A 15,812-nucleotide genomic window follows, 5' to 3' on the forward strand; every position below is an offset into this window, starting at 1 on the left:
GTCAAAATTTTGGCTTGATACTGAAAACTATGATTTCTTTTTGTATTTTGAACTACAAAAATGCAAACTCAATTCAAACAATCAGATACTAATGACATAATTTATTAATCAAACAATATCCTACAGAAGTCAAAATAGGTGTCAGACATTGACACCTCTAAGACTATTTCCAAGAATCACCTAAGGTGGCAACCAAACACTGTTTATTGTGTCAGAAAAAACTAACAAATACTTGTTACCCTCCTTCTGCCCTAAATTGATATTTTAAAATAATAATTATTTTTAATTTACAGATCTAAATTTCATCACTGTCAAATAATATTTCATATTTGCCAAGCTTCATGACTACAAAGAAAAATTTTGACTGTCAAGACATTTTTTTAGGCATACCACTAAATTAGATATGTAAAGCTTTTAATTTCTTTAAAATAACGTTTAAATATTATTATCTTTTCTAAATATAATATACATCTTTTCTAGAAATTATTATTTTTATATATTATTTAATCTTAACTAATCATTAAATTGTTAAATTTCTTATTCAGTTAAACAAAATTTCAGTTAATTCAGTTAAACTATTCTGCTTATATTTAAATCAACAACACAATTTTGTACTCTTGTACTTTTTGTTGTACTTGCTAACAAATAACACTGATAAACAAATAAATTTTTTGTGTGGAAATCTTGTTAACTAGGTGGTTTTTTAAGACAAATTAAATATGCTGATTTCAAATATGCAAACCATTTTTCACCATCATGTCAAGTTGTAAAGACATTTGGGTTCAAATCTTTAGTATTTGGGGTAAAGTCCATAACATTGTCGAAAAAAAAGTTATTTAAAAGTGTGTCAACCTAGGTCTCAAAGGAAGCGTATTTTTATAGAGATTTTAAAAATGGTATTTGTTTGTAATAAAAATAAGTACTTTTTGTATTATTGCTGAAAAACATTTTTTTAAGAGTCTTTTTTCACATAATTTTTTTGTCAATAAATTTTAAGGAAAAATATTTATCTTTTCTAAAATCTCTATGAAAATACGCTTCTTTTGAGATCTAGGTTGACATACATTTGAATAACTTTTTTTTCGACAATATTATGGACTTTACCCCAAATACTAAAGATTTGAACCCAAATATCTTTACAACTTGACGTGATGGTGAAAAATGGTTTGCATATTTGAAATCAGCATATTTAATTTATCTTAAAAAACCACCTAGTTAACAAGATTTCCACAATAAAATTTTATTTGTTTATCAGTGTAATTAGATACAACAATATACTTAAGTCTTATTAATATAAGATGAAATAATCAAGTAGAAAATCAGCAAAGTTTTTTCTATATAAACTTTTTTGACATTAAACAAAAAAATAACTTATTAGCATATCAAATTATAATTAAATATAAATATTTTAACAAGTAAATAAAAAAAAGCATTTATATTGTTATATGCCACAAAACAGATTTAGAATGCAAAAAAGACTACTTTTATTTTATACTGTGATAAAAAAAATAGCAAATTTTATTTATTCTATAAACTATATTTTGAAGCAAAGTTAAATGTAAAGATGGTATTTAATAAATAAGATTGGCTATTCCAATATCAAATGTCATTTTTTAGAAACTTTCATTATTCTAATATTTAATTAAAAATGTCAACATCCTCACTATAATATTTTTTCAAAGCTTATTACATCTTCTATCTGTGTACATTTCCGTTATGAAGTTTATGACTGACAAGCAAATAAGATATGGTCACATAAAAATTAGAATTTTATGAATTAAATAAAATTAAAGAATTAATAAAATTAAATAAAATAAATAATAATAAAAATAAAAGATATGAATAGCGTTCTTTTATCTAACTGTTGGTAAGGTTAACTATCATTTTATGATGTTTTTTTAAATTTTTATAACTTCGTTTTAATATCTTGAAACATCTAAATTTATTGAAAAAATATATATATATATAAAAAACACATACGCCTTGATGATTCACAAGATGATTTATCTGCTTTTTCTATTGTTAATTTCCTCACAATATAAGATGCATAAACTTTTGTGTCTTCAAGAGTAACAATATAACCTTTATAAGTCTCACTTCCTTTTAAAGGCCAATAAAGATCACATTTTTTCTAAATAAAAAGTAAAATAAATTTCATGTGTAATTTATACACATAATTTTCATACTTAAATGATAGACTAAATAAATTAACACAATACATAACTACAATACATAACTAAATTATTTACAAATATATACAACACATACAAATTAAATTATTTGATATTTGATTAATTTGAATTAAATTAAATTTTTGTTACAATTCATTCTTATATATTACTATTATAAATTACATTATTACACTCTTAATATAAAGGTGTAAAATTACACCGTTCTGGTGTTAATATAACCTCAAGGGGTGTTTTTTGAAACTTATTTAAGTTATTTAAAAAGTGTAAATTTACATTGTTTTGGTGTAATTATACACTCTGAAGGTAAATTTTTATTAAAACAGTGTAAAATAACACCTTTATTTAATCACTACACCTTTTTAAAAAGGTGTAAATCGAATATTGTGATGCTTTTTTCTTTTAAACCTTTTTATAAAACATTGAAAAACAGTGAAAAGCTGTTTTACACCATTTAATTAAAAGGTGTAAAAAAAGTAAAACTTTAAAATACATGATTTTCACACCTTTTTGAAACAGTGTAATAAATATAAAAAGGTGTAATTTTACACTGTTTTATTAAAAATCAACCTTCAGAGTGTACACTCTTAACTAAAAGGTGTAAAATTACAGCGTGTTGGTGTTTACATATTTTCAAACGGTGCTTTTTGAAAGTTATTTAAGCAAAAAGTTTTAATTTACACCGTTTTGATGTAAACAGTATAAAACGGTGTAAAATGGTGTAAAGCTGTTTAACACATTTTTGCAAAATCATAATTTCAGTTTTACACTGTTTTACAAAATGGTGTTTTTCATAAAACGGTGTAAGCTTTATCATGTAAAACCAATAATATATTATATAAACTAGATTTCTTCAATCTGAAAAGTGAAGCCACTTTTCGCCCTTTTTACAAATGGCGGATTAAATTTGTAAAAAAATATTTTTAACTTTTCTTTTCTCAAATGAAGCAAATATATTTTAAAATTAAATACTATTTATGTAAAAGTGTTAAGCGGAAATTAGAACTCTTTTAAAATAATAATTTACGATTTGTTAATTTATTAAAAATGGATTTAAAATATTAAAAATGGATTAATTTCTATTAAAAATGGATTAAAGTTTTGAATAGAAAAGTAAAACGACGCTTTTGAAGCATTTTTATGAATTAAAATTCTTTTTAATAAACACAGGCTCATAAAAAATCTTTTATAAGTATTTTACAATTATTAAAACTTGTTTTTAAATTATCTTCAACTTATTGGGAGCTTTTAACATGCATTTTTAACTTTTATTCCACACTTCGGCTTCAGTTTTTGCCCTTTTTACAAATGGCGGACTATTGTTATAAACAAAAAAAAGCGGCTCCATTTTTTGTCTAACAAAATCTCGCAAGTTAGACATCTAGTTTATATAATAAATACCATTGGGACTGTTTACACTGTAAAGCTGCTTACAAATGTTGTTTCAGAAAACAGTGAAAAAGCTGTTTCAAAACATTTTATTGAGTTTATATAAAAGTGTGTCAACATTAGATAGTATAAAGTTGTTTAAAATTTTTTTTCAAAAGTGGCCATCAGTTTTATACCAAAAGCATAAACTTATTATTAAACGTTGTTAGACGTGTTTAAGTGTTTAACGTTTTATTGTGGTATGATTATTAACATATATATTTTGGGCAAATGTCTTATTACTAACAAGACATTTGCCCAATATATATTGCATGCAATATAGTACAATGGTAATAAACACTTTTTTAACTATGTCTACATGCAAATTGCATTTTATAGGTAGTTAGCACGTTGCTAAAAAAAGTTTAATTAGCTTAAATTGAATTTCTTATTTTATTCTTCATATTTTTTCAAACAATTATTCAATTTATATGACTAAAGTAAGTAAAAAATTTTGACTGTTTTTTTATATACACATTATTAAATAATGTGTATAAAAAAATACTACCTATAAAACGCAATTGCACGTAGTTAAAAAGTGTTTATTAACATTACACTACATTGTTTATTATTGTACTATATTGTTTATTAACATTGTACCATATTGTATCAGGTTTAACAGTTGAACTTTTAGGAATATTAGGTGTTAATAATGATTATTTACATCTAATATTCCTAAAAGTATAATTGTTAAACCTGATACAACACTATCATAATATATATTATGATATAATATATTCTGTAGCTTACAGGGAATTAATTCCTATATATAGTTTGGATATTATAATTTATAAATATTTTTTGTTGTTATTTATTGCTAAGTTGAACACAAATGCAATTACTGTGTGTACAAAAGAGTGGATAGAAATTGATGAAGATGAGATGCTGCGTGAGCTGGATTCTAACACACAATGCCGTTCTTTAGATGGTTAGTTTTTTTTATCTATATCAATGGTTGAAGAAAAGAAATGTTTTCATTTATTTTATATTTCATGTATATTTTTAATATCATAATTTTAAAATGGTATTAAATGGTATGATATTTTAAATGGTATACCAACTTTTACTTTTAAAAGATATATTGCCAACATGTTTTATCGAATTTTCCACATACTAAATACCGATAAAAATTACCACATATTTTGTTAAATAATACTTTTTTTTGTTGATTACAATTTTCTAAACCAATAAATTAATATAATATTAACAATAAAGTAAATAACCTGTTTGATGTTTAAGGGTCTTGTAGCACCCCTAAAAATATTTTTATTCAAAAAATTTTTAAATCCAGTATTATTTGATTATAAAGAACACATTTAGGAGGTGTCAGCAGACATTTTCAAAAAGATTAGTTTTTAGCACCACCCTAATATATATATATATATATATATATATATATATATATATATATATATATATATATATATATATATATATATATATATATATATATATATATATATAAATACACAAATGTATATATGAATGTAAAAGAAACTTGAAAAGCAAATTTAGCAAAACCCCAACTTTCACCTGGTCTATTTTAAAATCCGTTCCCCCTTATTCAAACATTTCAAAGAAATGTCACCTTTGCCTAAATGAAAAACTTGCAATTATTTCTTATTCGAAACCTGATGAACTATTTTATAAATATTTACTAAAAAATTACATAGATAGCTACAAACCTAATTAACTGATAACATTCACTAATAGTTTTTACATTTTTTTAATTATTTTTTTATATTTTTTAATTTTTTCTTAAAAATCTGAATATAATTATAAATGATGCATTTAAAAAAATTTATTTTACCTTATTTTAAATTTTAATATGTAAATACCAATTATTATTTTAACAGTTTAATTAAAATTAAATAACCTAAATTATAAATTTTTATTTATCAGTTTTATAAACTAATTACTAATAAATAACTCACACCCACTGGCTAATTATTTTCAAGTTTCCCTTCAAAACTTAAATAAATCCCATAATTTTCTGAACAAAATTTGTAGCAAAATTAATTTTTCTGCTACTTGCCTGATTGTGGAAACACACGAAATTGTGGAAACACACGAAACTCCGAGTTGCAAAACTATATTATCTATATTATTATAAACATTAACTATATGCTAATACCTGGTACTGCGGGTAACAGTAACATATATATATATATATATATATATATATATATATATATATATATATATATATATATATATATATATATATATATATATATATATATATATATATATATATATGAAGACATCACAAGTATGTCATGATAGAGAATTATAATAATTTTTTTCCTGCTTGGTTAAAAGTTTAACTTAAAATATTTTTTAGATATTTTTGTTTGAAACTTGCCTGAAATAATCAAAACAGTCAAGCTGCCAAAACACTAAAATGAATTAACACTAAAAAGGTGTGCAGCATGAAATACACCAAAATGGTGTAACTTAACACTAAAACACTGTAAATTAACACTAAAAAAAGGTGTGCAGCATGAAATACACCAAAACGCTGTAATTTAACATCATTTCAGTGTTTTTCATGCTGCACACCTTTTTGGTGTAATTTAACTCCTTTTAGTTAAGAATGTAACAAATTTTTTTGTGATTAATTTAAAATGCATCAAAACTAAACTTTTGGTTAGTATTAGATAAAATAGAAACTCATAGATAAATGTTTTTAACTTCAATCACAAAGCATGAAGATAAGTTATCAAACTTCAGTGATAAAAAAATAATCAAATTTCAATAATAAAAAATATCAAACTTCAGTTGATAAAGCCAGGATAATACCTTAGTGTGACCAATTGCAAGATTTAAGTCCATTTAAAAAAAAGCTTGGAAGGACTGAAAAATAATGAAATGCAAAATTTAATGTCAAATGTGAAAATTTGTTCTGATCACTCAAAAGATGTTCTTCAAAGTACTTGATAGTCCATTTCAAAAGAACTATGCTATTTATGATCAAGTAAATACCAAAGCATGTTTAATATGCTACAAATCAAAGAGGGTACATTATATATTAAATTTAATTATTAAATCAAATATTTTAGTTTTCTGTTAGAATTACTAAACTTTAATACATTTATAAAAATTTGTCTATAAATTTATTCATTCATTTTACATTGTATTTTTCTATTTTCCTATATTATTTTTTTCTAATTTCCTATTAACTAAATAAATAAATTATTAAAACATAACTAGTAATTTTATTTCATTTTTATTTAATTTGCCTCCCTATGGCTCCAGATTACAGTTGAAGAGACAATTCTTTATTAATTTTTATTTAATTTGCTTCCCTATGGCTGCAGATTACAGTTGAGGAAACTTATTATTTTTAATTTTTATTTGCAACTCCTTCTCAACCCTAAACTTCAAAACCATAAACTTTTTAAATAAAGCTGCTATGCCAAGAAACAGGTTTAGGGCAAGAAACATGCTGAGCATAATACTACCAAAGACCCAGAGTGAATATGAACCTCAAACTTATAAAGCTAAGTGTTCTGCTGATAGTCTACTACCACATTAACAAAAGGTATTAATTAGGTACAAGCATAGCGTCATATATAGTATTGAAGCTGTCAATCTACAGGTATAAAGTCAAGAAAATATAATTTTTAGTTAAAAAAAAAAACAATAAAAAATTGTATATTAAAAACCTTTCCAGTTTCAATCAAATCTGTTAACATAACAATAACACGGCATTCTGATTCCCAAACCATTCTCCAAAAATCACAGATTGTGTGTGCCAAAGGAGCTTGTGTTGCAATATATGCATTTTTTCTATCATAACCATTAATATAATTCGCATTAATGTAATTTGAACCAGGTACTCCAGACATTGTGCGCAATCGAAAACGAGTTTGGTCATCTATAAATAAATTAAAAATAAATAAATGTTTAAAAAAATAAAACTAGCGATCATCTTAATATCATTATCACTAGTTTGTTAGACTTTGCACATTTTTCTCATGTAAAAACTCATCAAAACATCTTTCTCACCTATAAATGTGATTTAACAATCTCAAAATACAATATCAGTTTGATGAAAAAGACATTTAAAACACTAAGTAAATGTATTAAAGCATATTTTGTAAAACACTATTGCAAATTTAATAAAATATTATCACATATTTTATAAAATTAAATTGCTTGAAAAACAGTCTTACATGCAACGATATCATGATAACGGTTTTTTGGTTGATTTTCAACAGTGCGTGAATCATTACATGTGCTTTGAGGTCGATGTGGCCCTAGCGACTTAAAAAATTTTAATTTAAAAAGATTGAATTAAAGATAAGTTAAAGATAAATATATTTGTATAAAAAAACTGCAATATACTTAATTTGCTTATATAATTAATTAAACCAAAATTTTTATCAAATTTTTTTTTTAACCATATATTACTACAGCCAATTTTCAATACACCTTAAGGTAAAAAAGAGATATTAACTATTTCTAAAGCCAACGGGGTCACAGAAAGATACAATTTACAGTCAAGATAGATACAATCTCTTTTTTTTTAACCTGTTATGCACTTCTTTAAAATCTTTAACTTATAAACCTTTAAGAAACAAGTTGAACATGGTACTTCAAGGAATGATGGTTTAAGCACTAAATCTGTATCTCTAACATGCAAAATTAGCATTATACCACTACACCACTTAATCTCTACACCACTATCCTTGTGTTTAATCAACACTACTAAAAGCAAACCTGTTGAGTTACACTATTCAAACTGAACATTTTGGCTTTTAGTAGTGCTTTTAAAGTGTGAAATCCTATTTATGTACCAGAAGTGCATTTCATGCATTTCTGATACATAAAGAAGATTGTAAAACAAAACTAAATGCTTTTTCAATTTCATAAACATGAAATAAAAAAAAATGCAAAGGAGATTTCAGTTTGCTTAAAGTATTTAATTACGCAGAAAGAATAAAAATATAAATGAATAAAAAAAGTCAATGAATACTCCAGTTATTTGCTTTTGTAATAATATATATATTTTTGTGGTAGAGTTTTAAAATTAGTTGATTAAATTCTTAACCTTCAATCTTGAGATTGAAAATTAACATCTGCATTTTTAATAAATATAGTGTAAAATATCAAAATTACTATTGGGTAAATTTTTAAAAATGTCACCATATATCTTAGATTTTGCTGATTTTCATACAGTATTACTTTTAAAAATGTCACCATATATCTTAGATTTTGCTGATTTTCATACAGTTTTAGTTGTACTTAGTAAAATAATAAGTTACATAACTTTTAAAATTATTTGAACCTCCTGTAATTATCAAATTTAATAAATTTAGGGTATCTTTTATTTTGATGCTCAAGAAAACTATGTGGCCTTGATGATATAAAAGAAAAAATTTTTACAAATCATTCTATATTTATTGATCTTTCAAAAAACATAAGGATTTGATCTTCAATTTTCTATAGTCTTTATAAACAAAAGCCCGAGTATAAATACCTGTTGCGCTCAAATAGTACCCTTTTTGAGCCTTCATGCAAAACTAAGCTTGTGCAATTTAAAATTACTTATCGTGCACCTCATATCTGGAATAAGTTTTTATTACTTAATCAAAATATTATTAACCTTGAAAACTTAAATGGCTTTAAAAAAATTATTAAAAAAAGTATTTTAAAGTATAAAAATTTACTTACTGATTTTTTCTAAATTTGTTCACTGCTAGCTTCTTATATAAACTCTTATTTTTTAATATACTTTAATATATATTTCAAACATTGCGTTAGCAATAAACGTGGTAATATTAAGAAAAAGTAACGATACATGTTTGTATAATTGTTATCTTACACTTTAATACAATTATAATGTAACAATTTAACGTAAAAAATTTGTAAATATTTTAATTTTTCTATACGTATATATATATATATGTATGACAATGTAAAGCGGTTCTTGATGATAAGACCTTTTGGTCTTCTGCAAGTTTCCCGCGTTCTTCTTACAGTTCGTATTACAGAAGTTTGTTTATTATTTATGTTTGTGATTTTTTTTTTTCTTTTTATATTTATATGTATATTTAATCTTAACAAATCTTTATTATGTAATCACGAAAATATATACTATGGAACAAAAAATACATAACAAAAAAAAAAAAAAAAAAAAATCTGCAAGTATATGGATTTCCATTTATGGATAATGGAGCACTGTCCCCACTTTTTTGTAGCGGAGTATTGCAATTGATTTTTCACTACCTTTCAGACTAGCTGCCGCTCTCAAACATTTGGTATTTCTGTAGTGACGATGAACATGCATGTTAAAGTTGTTCCCAGGGCTTAAGACATTGCGATAGGAGGAGGGGGGGATGGGATCTCAGGCCATGGGCCTCACTTTTTTGTAGCAAAATCTTGAGATAATTTTTCTCTACTTTACAGACTGGAGCTCTGAAACTTTCAGCATTTGTGTAGTCCTGATGAAAGTCTATTAAAACTGTTTCCAGGGCAGATGACCAGAGGGTCTATAAGGCCAGCACACATGGGTCGTACCCCAAATTTTTGTGAAAAAAATTTTTTTTTTGCATTTTTTTATAAAGTAAAGATAACTTTGAAAATATTGTCTTCTGAAATTTTTTTAGTTTATACTTATTCCATTCAAAATATGTACTTTCTTAATATGTTTTAAAAAAGTACATATATTTTTTTAAAGATTTTTGATTGGCAAGTATATGGATTGGAACTTAAAATCTATCTAAAATAATGATTTTAACAGAATTTTACATGGTATAATTGAAAACTTTTCAAATTGAAAAAAATTGATACTTTTTATTGTTAATATGTTAACAGCAAGTTGTTTAACTACTGTAAAACAAATTAAACAAATCAAACAAATTAAAGGGATTATTTTTTTTTAAGATTGAAAAAGAAAGACTGACAGAATTGCGCACCACTTTGAAAAATGTTTTCAGCTAAGTAGAACAATTCCTGGAATTAGGAGCTATCATTAATTTAGCCCAGAATCTATAGATATATATATATATATATATATATATATATATATATATATATATATATATATATATATATATATATATATATATATATATATATAAACACATATATATATATTTTGATATCATCAAGGCCTCATGGGTTTCTTGAGCATTAAAAACAGGTATATGAAAAATTGCCTAAATTCATTTTAATTGATAATTACAGGTACTTGATAATAAATTTTTACACTTCTGATCATTTCATTGAATTTGTCACCCAGAAAAATAGCCAGTTTTTTAAGTAAAAAGAAAACAGATATTTATAAAATGTGATTTGAAACCTCTAATTCTATATAAAAATTGCAATTCTTAGGGGACATGAGGGGCCTGGCCAACATCTGTTAAAAGTAAAATGGTTATATTTCAGAATCTTTTTGGAGCCAGAGGCTAAAATTTTCAAAGAATTATCATTTTACTAAACACTGTCAACTGTATAAAATTATGCAAAATCTGAGATGTATGGTGACATGACCTGGCTCATTTGACATAGAATTACCCTATTATATTTATTTAATTAACATTTAAATACATTATTTTTATTATATACTTTCAAGTCTTAATCTCAAAATTCTAATCTCTTGATATCTTTGATAAAAGTTTGAAGCTTGAAGTGAACAAGAAGTAGAGCGCTCGCTTCATAAGCTTAAGGTTCCGAGTTCGATCCCACCACATCCCTGGTGATACTGCGCTAAACTTGTTTCTCCGCATAGTGGAGAAACAAGTTGTGGCCTTGTTCATCAAGGTTCCTGTTTCTTAGTTATAGAGTTGAGAGTGGGTCATAACCACAATTAAGTAGCCTCTTTGCCTGTAGTGGCCTTCTCAGCCTTGGGGAGGTGAACTAACATTAATAAATAAATAAATAAATATATGTGTGTGTGTGTATATATATATATATATATATATATATATATATATATATATATATATATATATATATATATTATAGATGCATACTTACATACAAATATATATAAAACAACTTACTCCAAACTCTTCAGAAAACAAATAATCTGAGTTTGCATGCAGCTCAGCAACTCGTTTAGTAAAATTGATTGGATTCAATGACGTTCTTAGAACTTCTAAATTAGATAATAAATAAAATAAAGATAAGAAAAAAAAAAAATTAATGTGAAAAAAAAAAAAAAAAATAGTAACCTCTTAAACAATAATTACAGTTGAAATAAACAAGATGACTTAAAAGTGACTAAACATTACTATTTCTAAAAAACTAAACATTTCAGTCGTGTCATCATATTTTTATACCATTGCTAGAGGTAAATATGTGCATAATTTTCTTGAAAAGTACTTTCTTCTTCTTTATATGTATAAAAAATTTTCATCATAAAATGAATGGTTGAAAAAAGCTGAAAACAAGTTCAATTGTAGCTACAATCTCATTCAAGGTATACTTACGAATATGAGGTAGTGTATTTAATAATATTAAAAATTATAGATTAAAGAGAAGTCTTGAACAGAAATTTTATGCTTACAAAACTATGAAAACTTTGATTTTATTACTGACAACAAATCCTAATATTAAGCAATTATTCCTAACTGGCAGTAACTTTTATTATTTAACTGTTCAGACTCACCCAATGAAATCAAACATAAGAACAATGAAATCAAACATTAGAACAAAGAAATTAAACATTAGACTAATGAAATCAAACATTAGAGCAAATCTATAAGTCTAAAAGTTCTTGCTTAGCTCAAAAAGAAAAATTAAAACAACATAGCAAATATTAAATATAAAAGCTTTGTTTTAAAACAAGCCAGGAAAAAGCATTCTTTTTTTCCTTCAAAATCTTCAGGGTCCTTAAATTCTTTTAATGAGTAAACCAATTAAAGAATTTAAAGATCCTGTATTGAGTTTAAACATAGGTTATTATCCAGAAGTTATGGAAGCAACAAATCTATACTTTAAACAGAAAGTAACCAATAAAGCTGTAAATACTGGGTATTAAGTTGTCCTTAAGTTAAAACCTTGGAAAGAATGAAACAAAGAGGTGTAATTGCTGTTATAGTATTTGCTGCCAATACATATAATATCGCATATTATATAATATAGTATACTATTTAGTATAGTATATAAATATCATTAAAAAAATATAAATTAAACTTAAATGGTAAAGCTTCACACTACATCAGAACAAACATCTAAAGAACTGCATAAAAACCTAAAAACAATGAAAATAATTTTTTTATGGTCTTTAAAAATCAGACTCAATGTTTACGAGAATTTTAAGAAAACCTTTCGGAGGGTTAATTTAGAATAATTTAGTAAAATAAAAAAATCTTTTACTTTAGACTAAAGGAGATATTCAATTTTTATGATTTTGCTGGAAAACACCTTAAACTAGCAAGATTCAACAATAAATTTTCTTTAAACATAACGTTTTGCTAAACAGCATTACCAAAACAAAATTTACAAAACTTATATAGTGATTGTCTCAAGTTAGGAAATAATTCAATAGTTAATAAAAAAGTGGAAGTGTAACGAGAAATTGAAAAGTATTATTAAAAATAGAAGAAGTTGAAGAAAAAAAAGCAAAAATCACAAAGATTTCAGGAAAAGGTTTTCATGTTTACAAAAAAATAAAAGAGAACTTGCATCATTTACTATTAAAAGAAAAACTTTTTAAAAATAGATTTTACTTTGTTAGTTATCCTATTGAAGAACTTTCGAAAGGAGTTTATGATAGTTGCCAAAAGTTTCTTGAAAAAGAAATTAAGGTGGAAAAAAATTTGAATCAAGGTGAAAAAGCTTTATTGTTTGAGCTTTATTTTGATTCTTTTTATGCTAAGCCACCTATTCAAAACACTCTAAACTGTGAATATATATATAAACAGCACTGGGAATTAGGAAAAATGAGGTTGCCAAAAAAAATTTGAATAGCTTTTACAATAAAACATAGAAACGAAGGTTGGCAATTTTTTGCCAACATCAATATATATACACACACACTACCGGCAATTAATTTGAGACCAGTGATTAAAAACGGTATTTACATTTCAAAAATAAATATATCTGATTATCATATTTGCACTTCTTTATTTTTGAATCAAAAATAAATAGAGCACAATAAATAAGTGGATAAAATAGGATATAAAATAGGATATAGGCATTTTTGCACCCAAAAATTTGCTTATGTACAAAAGTATACAAAAGTGTATGTGCTGAGTTCTTCCAGCATAAGAGACAATACAAGAATTATTTTTTACTGTTACTTAATTTTGATTAATGACTTGTAATTGATATTGAAAATATAATTTTTCTCATTGGTAGCTTCTTGTAGATACTTTATGTAGATCCAATATAGTATATAATGACTTGCAAATGAATACACAAATATTGTATTATTTGAACTGTTTATTTTTTTTTAGTTTCTATTTTGTCGTAGTAAAATGGCTCCAGTTCGAGAATTAGGATTTGAACAGAGAGTTCGCATTGTTTTACTTGATGAAGAAGGTGTTTCAGAAAGAAAAATTGCCAAAAGAATGAAAATATCAAAGACTGGAGTTCACAATACAATCAAGCGTTCCAAGGAAGCTAGTCAATATTGTGACTTACCACTACCTGGACAGCCTAGAAAGATAGATGAACATGGTGATCGTCGTATAACGAGATTATCTATGTCAAACAGAAAATTAACAGCTCCACAAATAATGAGAGAATACAATGAAACTGCTGAAAAACTTGTTTGTGTCTGGACAATAAGAAACCGTTTGATAAAAGCTGGACTTAGAGGCCGTGTAGCTGCCAAAAAACCGTTGCTAAGGAAAGCAAACAAGGTGAAACAACTAAAATGGGCTTGCAAACATGCCAACTGGATAATAAGTCAATGGAAAACAGTATGAATTATTTGGCAACAAGAGAAGAATATTTGTACGCCGGCACCAGAATGAACGTTACATTCCGCAGTGCATTGTGCCTACTGTTAAGCATGGAGGAGGTTCAATAATGGTATGGGGTTGTTTTGCAGGTCACAAAATAGGAGATTTGATCAGAGTTTGTGGAATTATGAAAAAGGAGCAATACAGAGAAATTTTAAAGAATCATGCCATCTGCTCATCGAAAAGTGGTTCGACGCCAGCCTGTTTTTATGCAAGTTAATGACCCAAAGTACAAATCTAAACTTTGTACAAATAATCTGAATCAACTAGTACAAGAAAAAACCCTTACTTTAGTGGACTGGCCTGCGCAGTCACCAGAACTCAATCCCATTGAGCTTCTTTGGGATGAAATAGACCGGTATGTGAAGAAATTCTGTAAGTAAAATCTGAGGAACATTTATGGGAGTTACTGCAAAAGGCTTAGAAAGCTGTAACCATGGAAACTTTAAACAAATTAATCTTTCGTATGCCAAGAATATGTGAAGCAGTAATGAAGAAACGTGGTGGTTATTTTGATGAACACAAAGTTTGAAGCTTGTGCAAAATAATAAAGACCTTATAATTTAACTTTTTAATGTTTGTTAAGTTTTCTATTTGTTTAGAAATATTTGTGAAGAAAACTAAATAAAGTATATTTCATGAACTAATTTGTAGTCTTTATTCACTGAGATCGAAAAAAACATAAACGAAAATATAACTGATTTAATTGAATTTTAATAGAAAAGTCTCAAATTAATTGCCAGTAGTGTGTGTATATATATATATATATATATATATATATATATATATATATATATATATATATATATATATATATATATATATATATATATATATATATATATATATATATATATATATATATATAAACTGAATGAAAAATATTCAAATAAAGACAAAGAAAAAAACAAAAACAAATGATACATGCTCAAGCTCATACAACTACATTCATGCAACTATATTCACACAACAAATTGAATAACAATGCACGATGTATTTATCAATTAATGATTAAGGTTAAAATAGCTTTTGCACTGCAGGAAATCAAAATTTGTAAATGTTTTAAATGATCCAATTGGAGCTGAACAAATTAAATCATCAGTCATTGATACAAAGGAAAGATCACCTCACAATATTATAAGACTCAGCCAGGTGACTGGTGGCAAAAAGTCTACAGTAACATCAGGTAACAGATTTTCATTTAAAAGTCTTCGGTCTATAAGTTTGTTTTTAAATAAAATTATAAAAATTACAAATAAAAAAAAATCAGTTT

General features: G+C 25.3%; 1 protein-coding gene across 1 annotated transcript in view; it reads right to left on the reverse strand.

Annotated features, from left to right (window-relative positions):
• The window catches only part of LOC101239426 (receptor-type tyrosine-protein phosphatase F), a 119,941-nt gene that overhangs the window by 40,857 nt on the left and 63,272 nt on the right, over positions 1 to 15,812 (reverse strand). The window contains exons 11-14 of the mRNA XM_065817510.1: positions 11,630 to 11,724; positions 7,796 to 7,886; positions 7,286 to 7,497; positions 1,981 to 2,131 (exon numbers count right to left, since the gene is read on the reverse strand). Coding sequence (XP_065673582.1) covers positions 1,981 to 2,131; positions 7,286 to 7,497; positions 7,796 to 7,886; positions 11,630 to 11,724 — 549 coding nt within the window. The remainder of the gene's footprint in view (positions 1 to 1,980; positions 2,132 to 7,285; positions 7,498 to 7,795; positions 7,887 to 11,629; positions 11,725 to 15,812) is intronic.

Source organism: Hydra vulgaris, chromosome 14 (assembly GCF_038396675.1).
Source record: "Hydra vulgaris chromosome 14, alternate assembly HydraT2T_AEP".
NCBI classification, from domain to species: domain Eukaryota; kingdom Metazoa; phylum Cnidaria; class Hydrozoa; order Anthoathecata; family Hydridae; genus Hydra; species Hydra vulgaris.